A 19,626-nucleotide genomic window follows, 5' to 3' on the forward strand; every position below is an offset into this window, starting at 1 on the left:
TTAATGTCGAGTGTGGAAGAAACAGTGGGCCATGTTTTATTGTATTGTATTATTGAATTATGATTCAGAGAGAGAAGTTTTAAAGAATGCACTGAGTGATTGAAAAAAAAAATTATCAGTAATATTCTAAAATATTCTGTGTTAATAAGTGTTACTAATGGATGGAATTATCATTACTTTTTATTTGAATTTATTTCTTTAATTATTTCTGCTTTGTTTATTTGTTTTGTTTGTGTTTTGTAGACGTATCAGAGAAAGGGTGGAGCATTCGTCCACACTCCAGATCAGTGGGTGGCGGTAACGCACCATGACAGATGTTTGCCAATCGCCATTAAAATCCGTAGAAGAAGAAGAATGAAACTTGTTGGTGACCCGGCATGTGAATTATCACGTCGTTGGGCCGCATGATATGTGTGTGTGTCTGATAAACCTCACTGGATAGGAAAAGGACACAGTATCAGCTACGCTATTTTTATAAAGTCGCAGTGGAAGTAACAAAATGCCTAAGAAAATGAAAGAAGAAGCAGAGTGGGTGGACGATGAAGCCTCCCCGGCGGCCGGTGAGACAACGTTAATGCTTAGTGAGAAGCTAGCCAGCAACGTTAGCGTTACAGCTAACGTTAACCTAGCAGCAGTCTGGATAAGGTGTCAGTTGTGCCAAACTCCATTGAAAATATGAAATGTTCTCTCTAAACTGCTTGTTCGCAACGATGTTCATCTTGTCATGAGAGACTTTAACTATTTTAGGATTTTTTTAAGTATCTTCTAATCAATTCGGATTTATGACAATTCACCCAAAGGCATTCATTTCAGGCAAATCTGAACTTTCACAACTGAAGGAAATGTGTCATCAGCTAAGTTATAGCTACATAAATGGGGCCATAAATTCTGTTTTAAAATCGTTAAAATGGCAGAAGTGTCATGAAGAGGCGAACCAACGGACAAACAAACAAACAAACAAACATCATATTGAATTGACGTTATTTCCAAATACGTTTGGCGTTAACAGTGCGTCGCTTACACCGGGCTCATTTGGCTACCAAACGCGGCTATGCCCGCATCATCGTAGCTCATTTGAAGCGATAAACGCATTTAAATGGAACAGTGAACGACTGCAGCAAAGCACGTTTCGGGTAGCCGTGACGCGCCTGTCCACTCACGATGATGCAATGCTATTGTAGGCATTGACATCATGTGCAATAACGTTTGCCACTCGTCACTTTGTAGCTTTGGCTTTCTTTTAACTGCATTAAACAGATAGAGAGCGAAAGAAATGGAACGACGACTGTGAGGTCAGAAGTGCTGACTCTCAGGTGAAGGGTGTTCGAGGGTGTTCACAGCCCCAATGGGTGAACAGTGGAGAACCACTGGCTCTTTATACAGACGGGTGACAAATGGAACAGCTTCACTGCCCCTTGTCGTAGATTGTCCCAAGTGTGTGGAATTCCCTTTATTTGGTGTATTTTCGATGATGGTTGGTGGAGAGTGCAATACCTGGTAATGTCTACCATTACCTGACAAACTCTCACTGACCCCCCCCCCCCAGAACACAAACACAAGCTATACGTTATATTAACGTACATCACCCCTGTCCCCACTGCGTTACATTAACGCACCCACCCCCTACTGGACACTTTATCTGGACACTTTACTTTATTCTGGTCACTGCACTGTTGTTATTTATCTTATCTTATTTTTATTTTTATTCTTATTCTTATTTTAGCTTTTATATTCTACTTATTTGTTATCAAAACAATAGCACCTTCAGACCACAGCAAATTCCTTGTAATGTATGTTACTTGGCAATAAACAGTTTCTGATTCTGATTCTGACAGTGCTGCATGTCATGTCATGTTTCCAAGACCCACTGATGTTTTTTGTGAAATTAAAACATCCTGGGTTTTTTTCTTCTTCTTCCAGCAGACAAAACTGTGAAAAAGGGGAAGAAAGATAAAAAGGGGAAAAAGAGCGTGAGTACTTACAATGGCTCATTTGTTTAGTTTCGAAGTATTTAAAATGCTTCACCCACTGATGTTTTATCTGTGTGGTGCAGTGTATCTCAGTGGGTTTGTTGTTGTGAATGTCTTTCCCCAGTTCTTTGAGGAACTCTCCACAGAAACCAAACCGGAAAAGGTAGATGAGGTGGCTGTGAAAGACACACAGGGAAAACAGGTAATCTTGACATTGAAACCAGGTCTTTAACTAACAAGGAGTCATCAGTTTATTGGCCCCAGAGCATAGACTGTATATAAAAGGTGGCCGACGCGTCTCCACTTCCTCCCGCTGTACAAGAATGAAGCCAAACTCTCCCCGGATACGACCGCTGCCGTCTTGCGCTGGTGACGCCATTTGGAGCCAGGTTCTGCAGAGTAGAGGGGTGGAGCAGTGGTGTCGAGGTCCCGCCCGTACACCCGCACCGACCCAATGGCGAGCACACCACAGTCAATCTCAGCTGTCAATCATGACATTTCACCCCCTTTTTATAGCAATTAAAACCAAACGTATCAGAAAAATGAACACTTGAGCAAACATCAGCGTGATAAGAACTACCTAAAATGACAGACGCCATCTTTGGGGAAAAATGTATTTATACTTTGATTTTTTCCCCCATCAACTAACATGCAGGGGGCAGAACTTATGAGCTATACTGCGGCCAGCCACCAGGGGGTGATCGAGACGTTTTGGCTTCACTGTCAGGGAGCTGTCATGTCGTCCATCGTTATATACAGTCTATGGCCCAGAAAATATATCAATAACACAACAATAGTAGTTAGTAACATACTCATCACGTTATGTTTTGATCACAGCCCTTACTGTTGGATCAGGGTTAATGGCCAGATGTGACCAATCCGCATTAAATGCAATGCCATTCTTTCTTTATCGGTGCCATTGTGAACTTAATTTCCGTTACATTCATTCAGTCATTGCCACAGTCTCAATTTTTAGTGCCACAGCCATCCCTGATGCATAGTGTTTTTATTTATCGGTCATTGTCAGGTATTTGCATTGGTACTCAGGCCCTGTTTACACCTGGTGTTAACGTGCGTCCTGGGTGATCCTATCACAAGTGGAGAGACCAGCCTCAAATGGGGTGCGACCGATCGTATTTCAATGCGTCTTGAGTGCATTCACACCTGGTAGTAGAGCTGCCCGCTCGTGATCGGATCACCCAGGTCGCAAGTTAATACCAGGTACAAACAGGGCCTCAGTGCATTTCAGATCAACAATGTCAATATCGGCCTTTAAAATGTCTTCTCCCCAAACCTCAAGACTTAGATCCGTCTACTTGTGACTTTTTCAATTTGAAACTATTCTCTCTTCAGCCTCAGAAAAAGAAGAAAGACCGGCGGAAAGGAAAAGGTGCAGGTGCAGATGAGGATGACGACGAGGATGTCATGTTGAAGCTGAAAAAGCTCTCGGTGCAAGCAAGCGACGAGGAAGATGAGCCAGGTCTGATGTTTCAAGACTGATCCTCGCAACGAAATAGTTATCACGTTTGTGCATGTGTCATCATTCAATGTTCTTTCCTTTCCCCTCCACAGCCATTGCCCCCAGCAAAGGAAAGAAGAATAAGGTTTGTCATTTGCTATTTTAAGTAGCTTGTTCTAAAACTATTGTGTGGGCTGAACTTGTGTAACGAAAAAGTGGTTCAACTCGCGTAGAAAGACACTAGAATTTATTTTAGTTGGAAAAAGTTGGAAGCAACAACATTTGATAAAAAAAAAATCCACAATATAATTCAAGGTTTTACACGGCCAGATTTACAGAAAATCTGCAAAAGAAAATGCAAATTCATGTGTTTCTATCCACCACCATTATGCAAATATTAGAATTAGAGCCTATTTTAGAGCCCGTTTTACACCTTTTAAAAAGGTGTAAAACGTGATGGCAATATGGCATTCACGATTGTTTCATGGACTTGGCTTAAAATGTGTTTATAATTGTGACAGGCCTACCTCTTCCCTCCCGAGTCTTCGCATGTTGACACTGTTAAAGCATTTCTGGTGTCCTTCAGGGTGGGAACATTTTTGCTGCTCTAAGCCAGGCCCAGAGTGATGAGGATGAGGATGAGGATGAGGACGCTGATTTGAATGAGGACGCCGATTTGGATGAAGAAGATCAACCAGCAAAAAAGGTACAGTGTTGTATTTCACAGTGTGTGGCGTTCACTGATCTCATCAGTGGATGTTGAACTGAAATGATAACAAGCTGGAGTCGTAGCTGTGACAATTTCCTTTTCTTCGGGGGATTTGCTGAAATCTGTGTCTGCGTGTCTTTGATACAGGAAGTTGAGAAGAACAAGAAAAAAGATAAATCGAAGCCCAAGAAGGCAAAGGTGGGTGCTGGGAAAATCTCTCTTTCCTATGCCATCCATTTCCTGCACATTTTCCATCCACTCATTTAATCCATGGACTAAATATGACTGCAACACAGATTGGTGTCGCATAGAGAATTCTCATGTTAGACTCTCGTCTCCCTCTGCCTGACAGTTCACAGATCTCTTCCATAACTGAATCAGTCTGAGTCTCTAGACGTTTCACAGACGCAGCAAACGTTTGCTTGAAGTGATTTGTGTGTTTTTGAAATTGTTAGGCTGCGTCTGATGAGGAGGACGAGGCACAGAAAGATATTGGTGAAGAGAAAACTACAAATAAGACCAAGACAGCAGAAGCCAAATCCAAGGTAGGTGCTGTTGGAACATCTAAATCTTTATAAATACACGAAGTTAAGCTGAGCAGACCCTGTGCGGTCTAAGCATGATTTTAACAACTGAATTGACTGTTGGTTAAAACCCAGCCCCCGAACAGCGACTGTCCAACCATAGCTTAGCGACCGTAACTAGGCATCCATTTTTTTTTTGTCGTCCCAAAACACGAGTATAAACGTTTAACATAAGATACAAATGTTAGCATGCCTGGCTAATAGCGACCTTCTTTACAGCAGTAACTTAGTGTTGCTTCCAAAGGAAAGGAGCATATTTGCCAACTATATGTTTGTGCGGGGTTACATTACAAAAAATACCTGTTCAGGACTAGAACGTTAACCCTGTATGTTATAGTTTAGGGTAATGGTCCAGATCTGTCTTAATCTTAATTTGGTTCAGCAGTTCAAGCCAAACTCGCAGTTTGTCAAAGTCATTGGTTGATGTTATTCCTTATTCTCAATTTATTTTCTCTTGCATACTGTTTTAGAATATGAACATTAAAGCATAAATCTAATCTCACTTGCGTGTTTTTCTATAGACCCCTCTTCTGTTAGTAAATACTATGACATTTTTTTGTGGGTGGAGCTTAGGTGGAGGCAGAATAATTCCCTGAACACGTTAGCTAACGCTAGCTAGCATGTTTTGTTGGCTTGTGTTTTTTTAAAAATAATGGCTGAAGAAAATACAAGTTAACATGAACCAGTGGGGCCAGATCAGCCAACCCGCTCACTCAGTGGATGGACGACCTGACAGGATTACCTCCGGTGGAATGGGCTGACGTTTAGCGCTACACCTACCTGATAGAGAAACCAAGCGTGTGCAGTAAAAAGAAACTGAGGGCGTATAAATCTTTACACGCCTTTAACTACGTCCTTGAATGGTCATGTACAAGACTTGAAATGCAAAGATTTTAACAGAGTTTTGTCTCTGGCCGTACAACTAGCTAACAAAGTTAGCTAATGCGCTAAAAGAGTTAGCGTAACGAGAGAAATCACCTATTCCTCACAGTTCTCCAATTTCTGACGAGGTTGGCATGACAAGATATTATGATTTTCGGGAGGTTATGTCGCCGACTACTCTGAGGTGATTCGTGTTTGCCTCCAGCTAACACTGTGACGGAATCATGATGTCTGCACTAAAAGGGTCTATAGTAGTAGTTGTTGGCCCAAAAAAAGATATTTGTCGTAATACATTTAATATGATTTATAATCATAATAATATAATACTATATTATAAATCTAGGGCTAACTAGCTCTACTCTAGCTCTACTTGTCTACCTGCTTTAACCTCAGTCTGTGTGCATAATGTAATGAATTTCCGCCAGATCGGACTGTCCACGGACAGTATGGCATATAAAAATAAGCCGACGTAGGCCTACAGTATTTCCTCACTTACTCACTTAAAGTTTCACTTTAATTATTGACAGAAGAAAGTGTGTTGATTTTGCTCTAGACACCTTTTTTATAAAAATCCGTGCATTTGTAATGTCTGAGGTTTTAGCTGGGTTTAGATGAAGGGTTAGATCATTTAAAAAAAAATTTTTTTTTTAGTCACCAGAAAATGATGAGGACGCGAAGCCAAAGAAGGGGAAGAAAGAGCCACCCAAGGCAAGTAATACGCACCGACTTTGGCATTGTTCTTTTCATTATCGTCCCGGTAACCATGATGTGATTTGACTCCCTGCAGAAAGGAAAACCTGCCGTGCGGTCACATAGCGAGGAAGAAGATGAGGAGGAGGATAGTGACGGTGGTGACATGATGATGGTGTGTTTGCCCTACACGAAGCTGTGTCTTTTTTTTCTTTTTTTTTTTCGCCTTCTCTGCTTTGGATCAATGCGTTAACGCTTCCTTTCCTCTGGCTGTAACCATCAGAGCGCTGAGGATGTCATCGCAGAGCAGGCCAAGCAGCAAGACGACGACCCATTCGCTAACCTTAGCAAAAAGGAGAAGAAGAAGAAAAAGAAACTGGTAATCGCTGTCCATGCTGTTAATGTGTTCATCATATACACCTGCTCTTGTCAAACGAATAATTAATTAATCAGAACAATAATCAGCAGATGAATCAATAATGAAAACTGTTGTGTTGCAACCCTATAAAAGTGTCGGCAATCTAAATATCAGCTTGTTTTTTACTCGTTTTAAACGTATTAACTGTATAGTATGAAGTGGAAATAAACAAATCTTGTGGCGCCTTACGACCATCTTCAAGGCATCCCAGGGTGCTGCGGCACCCATGTTGGGACACACTGGTACAATGTCTTCAGTGGATCTGGTGGAGCTTTGTTAACTACCTGATATAACCCTGATGATATGACTAGTGTTATTTTGCGGGTTCTCATTTCTCTGTTTGTGTTGGTCTGTGTCATTACAGATGGAGTACGAGCGCCAGGTGGCCAGTGTTCGTGCTCAGAATGCTTTGGAGGGAGATTTCTCCGTTTCCCAGGCTGAGATGTCCTCCAGACAGGCCATGCTGGAGAACGCCTCTGATATCAAGGTCACATCCTTCTTACAATCTTCTCAATGAATAGCTTAAAGTGTGCTTTAATTGACAGTGTGAAAGTTGTTGCATGTACTGCAGAAACAAGTCTGTATTCTCTGTTCACGAAGATCTGTTTTGTGTCCTTTAGCTGGAGAGGTTCAGCATATCTGCTCATGGCAAGGAGCTTTTCGTCAATGCGGACCTCCTGATTGTGGCAGGAAGAAGATATGGTTTGGTTGGACCAAATGGGTAAATATCTTTATTTATTTATTTATTTATTTTTGTAATTACTGGCTATGAATACAGGCACAGAGACTTCCAGTCGTGATGACATTACTCAGATTATTTGTGCTGAATATGTAACCATCATAACAAGGTTGGATTAGTTTATAGGCTCACACTGAACCTGATGAAGATGCTTTCTAACATACTTTACATGTTACCGTGGCATGGCAGTTGTGAAATTCACTGTCTACATATACTTGGACTACACATCATGAGTACAGTATGATACCAAAAACCTTTTATACATCAACCTACAAACTCTCTCATGCACTCACCTAGTTGTAGACTCTGTTTTGTCAATGTTTGTAACCTTTGACCTTTGTCAGGACTAAGCTGACGGACCAAAGCATTGGATTTAAATTGTCTATCAATATGACTTTAACGTTATACTTGGAGAGAAACTGATATACTGTATAACACATCATATATTTACCTAAATGTTGATTAAAAACAGCTGTAGCCACTAAATCTGACGTGCCTTTATTTGCACAAGCTACTTGATCCAAATACGGAAGCTAGAAATATTATTGGGTTGATCATCTTAAATTGTTGGAACTACAGATCCGCTAAGTCCACTCTGATTGTGCAGTGCTACAGAATGGAGCTTCTTCCCGCACAAATTATCTTTGGCTGAGTAGAGCACTGTAGAGCCTGGCTCTTGCACAGGAGAGCAGCGCTGCAACACTAACAGGCTCAGGTGGACAAAACACAGTAGATTAGCCCCCACCTATCCATTAAAATATGCCCAGGTGGGCTCCCTCACCGATCCTGAGGATAAGCTTGAGACATCTCTACTATTAAAATTATTATTACTGCCCATATTCAGACACTTGTGCAATTAGCATGATGATGTTCTTGTAGGAGTCACTTTGTGTCGACACATGCTGTATTTTTTTAGGCCGATTATAAATATTTGAAAGTTTAAAAAAAGAGAACGATAGTATCTCTGCGAATATTCATTTATGTTCTGTGTTTCTGTTAAACAGTTTGAAATTAAACCTGTCCGTGCTTTCTGGTGAGCAAGGTGTGACGTAATGGAGACACTGTGTCTAAGTGACCTCAGACATATTTTTGACATTTCTATACTGACATCTCTTGTTACTCATAAGTCAATATATAAAGCCATATCTGTTGTAAGCTATTGTTATGCTATGATGGATCTCAAGGTGCAGCCGGGGGGAGGAGAGTGTCTGGTTTGGGGCCCTCAGAACTTTTGCAGATGATGTGGTTCTATTGCTTCATCAGACTGTGACCTACAGCATGCACTGGGGCGGTTTTTTGCGGCCAAGTGCAAAGTGGTCGGGATGAGAGTCAGTGCCTCCAAGTCTGAGGCCGTGGTTCTCTCCCGGAAAAAGGTGGATTGCTCCCTCTGGGTTGGGAGGGAGTTGCTGCCTCAAGTGAAGGAGGGGAGTTCAAGTATCTCTCTCTGTCTTGTTCACGAGTGAGGGTAAAATGGAGCGTGAGATGGACAGGCAGATTGGTGCAGCATCAGCAGGAATGTGGGCGTTGTATCGAACCGTCATGGTGAAGAGTGAGCTGAGCCGGAAGGCAAAGCATTCGATTTACCACTCGATCTACATTCCAACCCTCATTTATGGTCATGAGGTTTGGGTAATGACCGAAAAGACTGGTTTGGGCATCTGATCAGGGTGCCTCCAGGGCGCCTTCCTTTTTGGAGGTTTTCCGGGCACATCCAACTGGTAGGTGGCCCCAGGGCAGACCCAGAACACGCTGGAGGGATCACATCTCACATCTCAGTAGGAGCTCCTTCAGCCATTCTTCAGTCTGCTTCACACCATTGGTGACATTGGCACCATCTGTCAGCATGTGTTAAGCCACTTCCCCAGGCACTTTATCGGGGTTGTCCTCAATGGATGGAATGACCTCACCCTGAACTTGCTGTTTAACTTTGTCCTTCTTGACCACCCTACTCCTGGATGTCCTGGCCTTGAAAGATATCCTCGCCCAAGTGGCTACGTTTTACAGGGTTTCCAATACCCATCTTGTTTGGACATGGGACATAGTGGTTATTGTGATGTTGTCCATGAACACTTGTAGCGCAGGCTGGACGATGCCCGACTTCAACGCTTGGCTACGGGTTATGTCTTCTAATGTAGTCGTTGGCGAGAACCGCCAACCCTGCTCAGTCTTTTCTCACCTGCTTGCTTTTTCTCTCACCAAAATAAGCTGTATTTCCTATTGCATATAACTAACAAATAACAATCCTCAAGCCAAAGTTTCCTTGTGGTATAACCTGTAGCAAGGTTACTATAGCTTGTAATAGTAGCCAATGTCTTGCTTGGCCAATACATTGATAATCACTGATTCAGTGTTCTCTTGTCTTACCTTTCAGCAAAGGAAAGACCACATTACTGAAACACATAGCCAACAGAGCTCTCAGTATTCCCCCCAACATTGACGTGCTGCTGTGTGAACAGGGTAAGTGACCCGTCCAGAACGTGCCCTCTCCATCATTTCTCTGCCCCGTCCATGCCGTCATCGCCCGCTGACTATCTCACACCGTCACGTGCTGCTCCTGTTTTTGTTAGAGGTGGTGGCCGATGACACACCAGCGGTGCAGGCGGTGCTGAAGGCGGACACCCGCCGCCTGAAGCTTCTGGAGGAGGAGAGACAGCTCCAGGCTCGCCTGGAGAAGGGAGAGGACAATGTGGCCGAGAGGCTGGAGAAGGCGAGTCAAATACCAGTAACCTTTGTTTAGTTAGGACCACTTGTGACACTGCTGTGTGTAAAGTATTTTGTCATTTACTGGCTAGATTGCCATAAAAATTAATTGATTGAAAGCTTGCACAACAGAACATGGCGAACCCACAAGAACAGTATCCAAGCTGACAAAGGTTTTTCTGTGCAAGAAGGGATTATTAGTGACATTTCAGGTGCACTCACCCTCAGTTTGGGAAAAAAAGTGGTTTAGATATCTGGATAAACTGTTCCTCCTCGACAGGTCTACGAGGAGCTGAGGGCAATTGGCGCTGCAGCCGCTGAGGCCAAGGCCAGAAGGATTCTGGCCGGTTTGTCATTTACCCCCGAGATGCAGAACAGACCCACCAAGAGGTTCTCTGGAGGGTGGAGAATGAGAGTCTCCCTTGCCAGGTACACCATTACAAACCACCATGGATGGAACTGGTCCAACATTAACCTGTTAGAAGTTCTTTTTCACTCACTCTTACCTTCTGTATCCACAGAGCTCTGTTCATGGAACCCACTCTACTGATGCTGGACGAACCCACCAACCACCTGGACCTTAACGCCGTCATCTGGCTCAATAAGTACAAAACAGCTTTTTCCCTGTACCATATCACTGTGTATTTAATAATGGTAGATTTTAATTAGGATGAAGAATTGGAAGGAATGTTATTTAAGCCAACGTTGGTCTGTGGATGAGGGAAGTTAACTTGGCCAAGCAGAGTTACATCTGGTTGAACTCTTGACTTTGAAAATCAAAAGGCTTTCAATGTCCTACCAGTTTGAGACAGAGTGAGACTGATCTTTCACTCAGGATATATTGGTTTTTATATCCTTTTTTCTATAACTGCAAAGTGATATAATACAAGCGTCAGAGAATGGGGGATGCTGCTTGGCTACAATTAATGCAGATGATGCCAGCACACCTAACATCTGTTACCACATCTAAATAAGCTGCATTTGTGTATTTAGTGTGCATCTCTCCCTTATAAGACAAGCCGATACATATCTAGATATTAGCTACGATACGATTCAGGGACAATACATTTTAATAGAGAACGATTCAGTGCGTTACGATGCAGTCTGATACAGTTAACATTTGTTTAATGTAGGCGTTCATTTTCCATTATCAATGAAAATAAGCCAATTCTATAAAAGCAGCATTGCCTACCTTCAAAAAGATACTGTATATTTCATAAAAGACCAGGGAATCCCGAGTGTTTCTGTTGCTCAAACAGACTTGACAACAAATGACAAAACAAGCAGCGTTCAAAATGCGGCTGAGCGTTAGCTGCCTACGTGACACCTTTCCTCAAACGAGACTAATCAAATAGGTGCGTTTCGATGAAAAACTAAACAAAGGCATCTACGAGGACAGCTACGTGTTACCTTGCTGCTTTCAACAGCCGTCGTAACTACGACGACAACAACAAACAGCACAGACTGAGGCTGTGTGCTTTTGGCGTTATACAGTAGACGGGCCCTCTGTATATTGGCCACTGTGTTATGTTCCCTCTAGCACCACCCTCAGGTCAAAATATGAGAAACACGCTTGGATCACCGTCGGGTCAAACTTTACGCTTCCTCGAGTAGCATGGATCTAAGAATGGCAAAGTCTGTTGTCTTGTTTAGTGATCTGCTCCCATCTCCTTGGCCTTAACGGCTGCAGTGTCAGTAAGGCATGTGATTTGATCTCTATAACAACTGTCCGTGCCGATTCGTGTGTTCTCCTTTTCACTTACAGCTACCTTCAAGGCTGGAAGAAGACTCTTCTCATAGTTTCCCACGACCAGAGCTTCCTCGACGAAGTGTGTACAGATATTGTCCACTTAGACAACCAGAAACTCTACTATTACAGAGGAAACTACTGTAAGTATCCTGACAGATTGAGGATATGTATTGTGTTTTAATATTACATTGAATTCCCATTGAGAATATCTTTTTCACTCCATTTGGTTTGTCAGGTTTGTTTACTTTTTATTATAGCTATAGCTTGAGCCGTTTGATTGTGTACACATCTGTGTTGAAATTCACTATTTGCCTAGCAGTTGTATTACATATTTTTGTAGCTCTCTCCCAGTTGGAATAGAATACATTTTGAATAATTACTGCACTGAAATACAGAGAATTAACAGGAGATTATAGCAGCCGAGTGGTTATAAAATAAATATAGGAGGATTTTTGTGTAAAACTAGGATTGGGTTAGTGTGTTAAAGTTAGACAGCGCAAGACGCAGCTGAAAACTGACCTGCTTCACGCTACTTGGTGCTTTTTATTTTCAGTGACCTTCAAGAAGATGTACGTGCAGAAGCAGAAAGAAATGCAGAAACAGTACGACAAGCAGGAGAAGAAACTCAAAGACCTGAAGGCTGGTGGCAAGTCCACCAAACAGGCTGTGAGTATGGCTGCCCCCCCCCCACAAAGAACCACTAATGTTAGATGTCGCACTAGAGCACCAGCATCTCTCAAACCAAAAGACGCGCCGGCCACACCTCCCCTTAACTACAAACGGACGTTATATCGCTCTCCTCAAAGGCACCAGACTCCATTGACAAAAGCACTTATTTTAATTCGCAGCTCACCGTAAAACACACTTCATTCAAACTCAACTTACACTGTTGCATGTAATTAGTCTATCTTAGTCCATGTTGACTGCTGACTGGAGGGGAAATGTACTTTTACTTCATAAGCATACAGAGAGGGAGAGCGACTGGAGGAAAATAACAGAAAAAAACGGAGTCTCTGGTGAGTGAGTTCAGGCAGAGGCCGAACTGAACACAAACACACGGACACACCCTCTGACACAGTCGGTACACGCCGCTGCACGCTAGAAACGAACGTCTTCGATCTGCCAAGTGACCTCAATCCATGTCAAATTATTAGCTTGCTAGCTCTCCTGCTAACGCTGGCTGCCCAAAACATCAAGTAAAAGAAGCTTTAGGTAGCCGAAGCTGATGGTTTCGATGCCTTCAGCTGAACGCTTTTAACTGCTGCCTTTACAATGCTGTGCGGGAGGTCACTCTCTTTGTCTCTTTATTAACGCGGGGAAGGCTAATATTTTCACAGGGAGGCACTCGCATGCATCTGTTGGCGTCAGTTACCACATCTGAATAAGCTGCATTCGTGTATTTATGCTTGTAAAACATACTGAGTTCCTCACTCTCTCACAGTTGATGCTGTTGGTGATATCTTTTAGCAAATGTAAAACCTAAAACTCTGGACTCAAGCTAAGCTATGGTGTATGCCACACCTCGATATATAGTATATATATATCCATCCATTGTCTCATGTTGGTTTTTGGAGTTGACACCAGTGTTTTTTTTCTTTTTAATGTTCCCTCTCAGGAGAAGCAAACGAAGGAGGCCCTGACCAGAAAGCAGCAGAAAGGCAAGAAAAAGGGAGGTCAGGAGGAGGAGAGCCAGGATGCCACAGAGCTGCTGAAGAGGCCTAAAGAGTACACCGTCAAGTTCACCTTCCCCAACCCACCTCCCCTCTCACCACCCATACTTGGACTACACAGTAAGAACATCTGCAGGGTGTTTGTTTGTTTGTTTGTTTGTTTCAGAACTGTACGGAAAGTGCTTCAGTAGCGCAGCAGTAGCATTATTTTGACTCCATGGTTTCCCCCCCTATACAGGTGTTGACTTCGACTACGGCAGTCAGAAGCCTCTCTTCAAAAACGTGGACTTTGGAATTGACATGGACTCTAGGAGTAAGTATGCTGCTTCTATCATAAATAACAACGAGAGCACGACACGTGTGCGATAAACAGCTGCAACACAAGTGGCGCTGTTCACATATTTGCCTGTGTACTTGGCGCGTTGGTGGAGATGGCATCATAGATTAGATTAGATAGATTCTTCCAAACTCCCTTTTTATTGTTGTGGTTGGTGTAGTCGGGTTGCTTGTCTGGCTCACCGGATGTAGGCTCCTGGGATAAGTCTTTGCAACTATTTCAGTTGCTATTCTCCTCCCCTTCCGCTATCCGTATGTCTTTATATATACAGAATATTATACACATAATTATGTATTTGAGCTGGAACCAAAACTAGTTTGCATTGCATGTTCTATTCTGGAGAGGCAGAGACAGAAAAGTCCATCTGTAGGTGTAGATCGGCTGGAAACTGAATGTTGCTGGTGAGCGTGGGTGCTTTTATCACCCCACACGTTGTCAGCGTGGTGTTAGCTGTGTGGTACACCCCCTAACTTGAGTTAAGATATTGTTTTGTCATAGAAACCAAACCGACGCTCCCAGCGGTTTTCTACCAGGGAAAAAAAACGCAATGTGGACACAGGCCCTTTATCATCACTAATGATGAATTTATCTTTATATTTAAGTATATATAAAAAAAGCTTGATGTAATGAGTGAAGTCAATGGCAAAACGTCTGATGTCTGAAAATTCTCTACTCTATCAAGCTAGCTATGAGATTCATGCTACAGCTTTGTTCTGAACCATTATCTCAATGGATTGAACTCCAATCAGAAACGTCTTCTTTTTTTCTTGCTTATCAAAACACTTCATCTTCAGCAATATTTCACTGTTAATGTATAACGGTCACAAACATGAACTCATGGTTCGCTGCTGCTGAGTCAAGAGATGAACAGCACCTCTGCCATAAATGTTCAGGGGAAACTGTCAACGCATCCGGTGGGGAAACCAGACTTTTAAAATTGAAAATTTTGTAAATGCAATTCGACTGGAATTGTTCGGTTTGAAGGGTGTACCAAACTGTGGGTCCTGAACAAAACAGTGTGGTGTGAAGACATGTAACCTTACCCTTATACTCCTATTAATGTTATAATGTACAGGCAGAATGGGGCTAAGATGCTCACACATTAGCTTCCACTCAACTGACAAGGTGTGAAAGTAGCTACGTGATTAGATAGCTGGCTAATGTAGCAAACAAGTATGATAAACATCAGTGACGTGACAGTTGTCACAAAATATGGGCACATTGTTTATTTACTTTCCAGCATCTCATCAGCTAGGTAACAATTTCAATTCAATTCAATTCAATTTTATTTATATAGCACCAAATCACAACAAAGTCATCTCATGACACTTTACAAAATAGAGCAGGTCTAGACCGACTCTTTATAATGTTATTACAGAGACCCAACAGTTCCCACCATGAGCAAGCACTTTGGCGACAGTGGCAAGGAGAGAGAGAGAGAGAGAGAGAGAGAGAGAGAGAGAGAGAGAGAGAGAGAGAGAGAGAGAGAGAGAGAGAGAGAGAGAGAGAGAGAGAGAGAGAGAGAGAGAGAGAGAGAGAGAGAGAGAGAGAGAGAGAGAGAGAGAGAGAGAGAGAGAGAGAGAGAGAGAGAGATGTATGGCAGCACTAACAGTAAAATGAAATAGCTGTAATATTAGCTGAGATTAATAATAGCAATAACAGCTTTAATAGTAACAGAACTACGACTAAACATAATAACTGTAGTGATGAGAGTCAGGCAGGCCCATGGCGGCAGCAGCACCCAGGCGTACCAGGACCACGATCCACAGCGACCTACGAGTCGACAAAGCACAAAGAAACTCCGGGGAAGAAATAAAGTTAGTAACATGCATTGGACTGTTATGAATGTGCAAAGATGAGGAGGGAGAGGAGGAAAGCTCAGTGCATCATGGGAAGTCCCCCAGCAGTGTAGGCCTATAGCAGCATAACTAGGGGGCTGGTCCAGGCAGGCCTGAGCCAGCCCTTAACTATAAGCGTTATCAAAAAGCAAAGTTTTAAGCCTACTCTTAAAAGTAGAGAGTGTGTCTGCCTCCCGGACCCAAACTGGGAGCCGATTCCACAGGAGAGGAGCTTGATAGCTGAAGGCTCTGGCTCCTGTTCTGTTTTTGGAGACTCTAGGAACCACAAGCAGCCCTGCAACAACGTAACATGAAGTCAACACTCAACAAACTTAAACCACCACCACCACCACCGTCGTCTGCTGAGCTGCAGAACGAATGGGAAGAGATCTCTGATGCTTAACGTTACTGACTGTACCAACAAACTATAGCTGGCTAGCTACCTCGCTAACATAGCAAAACATATGTGATAAGCATGAATGACATGACCGTCATCAGGGACAGGGTTTTATTGGAGTTATATTGAAAATGATGGGGTGATTGTTTATTAACTTCCCAACAGTATATTTCACAAACTAGTGAGCAACTGAACTCACTGTGAAGACACTGCTTAACTCCGCCCACCGTCTGCTCAGCTGTGACGGGAGTATTGTAGCGACTAAGAAGTTAGTTAAGTTTGCTGTTTTTATGCTTTTTTTTTTTTTGTGTGTTTGTAATGTGTCTATTCAGAACATGGTGGTTTATGGTTGGTAATTGTTTTGCATCATGCATGTGTTTTTAAGAATTCTTGTCCCTGGGGCACACTCTCCTGGACAAACTACGCCATGACACCATTTCTGAGTTACCCCAAACATTGTTCACTGCATTATATTCTGGAAATATACAATTTTCATACCGGCAAGCGTATATGCTGATACCGATTGGGCGCTAGTTTATTTCAATTCTGATAAGACTTTTTTTCCCCCCCCTTCCTTCCTCTAGTTTGTATAGTTGGACCCAATGGTGTTGGGAAGAGTACCCTGCTGCTGCTGCTCACTGGGAAATTAAATCCTGTAAGTGTGTAGATATGCAAAATATTAAATTTTACTAAATTATATGTTCTAAGTTAACGGAATGTTTATTTATTTATTTATTTTTAGACTAAAGGGGAGATGAGGAAGAATCATCGCTTGGTGAGTAGCTTACTGTTTATGTTTTGACTCTTAAAACACACAACTGTACAGTGTTAATCATACGCTCACACTGTGAGCTATACATAAACATACATAAATATATACATAAACGGGGTCCAGAGGCTTCTGGCTTTCATAATGTTTTTTCATTTTAATGTGTTAACATGGCTTAGCTTGACCTGAGAGTTGAGAGCTAATCATGGGTTAAAGCAGTGGTTCCCAACCTTTTTTTTTTTTTTTCCTTGTGACCCTTAATATGAAGGTCTAACATTATTCCCCCCCAAGGTTGGGAACCACTGGGTTACAGAACTGTTTGGGCAGATTCCCGTAGCCTGTCAGGCACAAGCAGATGAAACTAGTATTCATGAAACAGTCACATTGTTTTGTATATTTCAATTCATTATTTTGAATATATTGGTCAAGAATGGGGATTAGGAAATTGTCAATTGGAGTCTCCCTCACTGAAGTCAATCCAGAGAGCCACAGCTAACATGGATGATGCATATTCAATTCAGTTTTTAATTATATAAATCACAGTCAACAGTCATCTCATGACACTTTACAAATAGAGCAGGTCTAGGCCGACTCTTTATAATGTTATTTACAGAGACCCAACAGTTCCCACCACGAGCAAGCACTTTGGCGACAGCGGCGAGGAAAAAAACTTCCTTTTAAGAGGCAGAAACCTCGAGCAGAACCATTTCGCAGGGCAGTACTAATGTCTGCCTAAACTGCCTCTAGATGTTTTACTCTTTATTGAAGAAAAGGGGCCGAACCTAGTGAGATGGCTGATCTCTGGATTAGTAGGCTACCAATTGTAACATTGGAATGAAAAGTAAGTGTGTGTTTTGTCTGCCTACAGAAAGTGGGCTTCTTCAACCAGCAGTACGCTGATCAGTTGAACATGGAGGAGACCGCCACGGAGTACTTGATGAGGAACTTCAACCTTCCCTACCAGGACGGCAGGAAGTGCCTGGGGCGTTTTGGCCTCGAGAGCCACGCCCACACCATTCAGATCTCCAAACTTTCCGGTAAGAACGCGAAACCGTCAGACGTTTACTGTCAACTGTCACAAAGGACACATTTCCTGACATTGTGTGTCTGGATTCCGTCTCTCAACAGGGGGTCAGAAGGCCAGAGTAGTGTTTGCTGAACTGGCCTGTCGTCAGCCTGATGTGCTGATCTTGGTAAGGGCCACTGAGCCTTGTATCCACACTGTTGATGTACTTGCCTGAATAAATTCAATGACTTCTTCTTCTTTTTCTCTCATAGGACGAACCCACCAACAATTTGGATATTGAGTCAATTGATGCCTTATCAGAGGCCATCAATGAATACAAAGGAGGTAAGAAGAGTGGTTCAGGTGTGCAGGTGTCCATCGGCAAGGAATGAATTCACAACTGACGAGCTACAAATCAAAGGGTCATACCCGTGTTTCGGCACTTTCATATGGAAGGCTATTTGCACAAATAACGTCTTAGAGATCTCGTGTTTTAGACGAGATTAAAACGTAGAGCTTGGTCGCGTTAACTCGACAGCGAATTGAGACGTTGACCCGTCAGGTAGATTTTCTACACTTCTACATTATGCAAGAGTTGGTATTTTATGCGTTTTCAAAATGCAGTTCACCCTCATGGACAGCTGTACATGTGCGTTTGTTGACAAACTGGAGTTGGATTTGGAGGGCCCGACTTGGACTTTAACTTTGCCAACACAGCCAAACATCAAGCAAGACATGGCATGCCAGCTGATATTACTTTTTTTTATATTAAAAAATCAATGGCCTGTGGCCTTTTTTTGATTTCACGAAGGTCTCGCCAACGACTAAAAGCCGGTCCCAGATTCATTCTTGTCCGGCCTCTTGCTCGGTCACTCTCACATACAACCAAACTCTACGGTAACACGTGTTTTGATGTTGCCTAAACACGAAATCTCTTAAGACGTTATTTGGGCACATGGCCTTCCATAAAAATGTGAGGTTAAAGTCTAAAAACAATACATTGTCAGATATTACTTTCTTGCTTAAATATTTTTTATTAGACCCCTTGAATTTGGTTATTAAAGATTTGACCAAGATATGTGGTGAGTGGGGACATTTAAGAGTGTAAAAAAAAAGAAATCAACTTGTCAGCGCTCTCTGGTGGACAAACTATGTAATTGATACTGTTTCTAAGTGACATCGTTGACATTTTCTCTAGTGACTTGTGACAACTAGTGTTGTGTCTTTATCACAGCACTAACATGAGTTTCCCTTCTTGTCCAGCCGTGATCATTGTGAGCCACGACGCTCGGCTCATCACGGAGACTCAGTGCCAGCTGTGGGTAGTGGAGGACTTTTCGATCAACCAGATCGACGGAGACTTTGACGATTACAAGCGCGAGGTGCTGGAGTCTCTGGGAGAGACCATGGTCAACAAGGTCAACCCATGATCACGCAGAGCCGCTATCGGGACTCGCCACCGCGCTGCGCACCATCTGGGCCGGCAGAGTAACACTGATAACAAAAAAACGTTGGATTTGTTGGGGTGGGGGTTATCTATTCCCTTTCTTCTGGACTGTAACATCTTTTAACAGGTTGGAGTTGGACAGATACTGGAGTGTTAATCCTACTATTCATTTCTATAAATATAGAGGGAGGTCAAATGTCTTATGGTCAAGATCTACTAAAGCTAAATAATAAAATAAATCCGTTTCTCATGTGTTTTATG

At 42.6% G+C, this 19,626-nt stretch overlaps 1 protein-coding gene across 3 annotated transcripts; it reads left to right on the forward strand.

The window, feature by feature from the left end:
• Positions 1-411: 411 nt before the first annotated feature.
• Positions 412-19,619, forward strand: abcf1 (ATP-binding cassette, sub-family F (GCN20), member 1). Of its 3 annotated transcripts, none has more exons than XM_070921243.1 (27): positions 412-560; positions 1,921-1,970; positions 2,095-2,172; positions 3,324-3,450; positions 3,543-3,574; positions 4,016-4,135; positions 4,286-4,336; positions 4,594-4,683; positions 6,256-6,316; positions 6,396-6,469; positions 6,578-6,673; positions 7,077-7,199; positions 7,333-7,433; positions 9,823-9,908; positions 10,019-10,158; positions 10,432-10,580; positions 10,673-10,756; positions 11,917-12,041; positions 12,455-12,567; positions 13,517-13,691; positions 13,810-13,884; positions 16,728-16,798; positions 16,886-16,918; positions 17,781-17,949; positions 18,041-18,105; positions 18,191-18,263; positions 19,182-19,619. In XM_070921243.1, the coding sequence occupies exons 1-27, from the start codon at positions 500-502 to the stop codon at positions 19,346-19,348; spliced, it is 2,589 nt and encodes an 862-aa protein (XP_070777344.1). In that variant the 5' UTR covers positions 412-499; the 3' UTR covers positions 19,349-19,619. The 3 variants fall into 3 exon arrangements, with proteins under 3 accessions (XP_070777344.1, XP_070777343.1, XP_070777345.1); XM_070921242.1 differs by having other exon boundaries at positions 6,256-6,312; positions 6,392-6,469; XM_070921244.1 differs by having other exon boundaries at positions 1,924-1,970; positions 3,330-3,450; positions 6,256-6,312; positions 6,392-6,469.
• The last annotated feature ends 7 nt before the right edge of the window (positions 19,620-19,626 follow it).

This window comes from Enoplosus armatus, chromosome 16, assembly GCF_043641665.1.
Source record: "Enoplosus armatus isolate fEnoArm2 chromosome 16, fEnoArm2.hap1, whole genome shotgun sequence".
Lineage (NCBI taxonomy): Eukaryota > Metazoa > Chordata > Actinopteri > Centrarchiformes > Enoplosidae > Enoplosus > Enoplosus armatus.

Excerpts from the sequence above, each read along its gene's own strand:
- abcf1 (XM_070921243.1), top strand. The coding sequence starts at position 500 with ATGCCTAAGAAAATGAAAGAAGAAGCAGAGTGGGTGGACGATGAAGCC. Across the intron at positions 2,173-3,323 it reads AAGACACACAGGGAAAACAG|CCTCAGAAAAAGAAGAAAGA; the intron begins GTAATCTTGACA and ends TTCTCTCTTCAG. Across the intron at positions 7,434-9,822 it reads GGTTTGGTTGGACCAAATGG|CAAAGGAAAGACCACATTAC; the intron begins GTAAATATCTTT and ends CTTACCTTTCAG.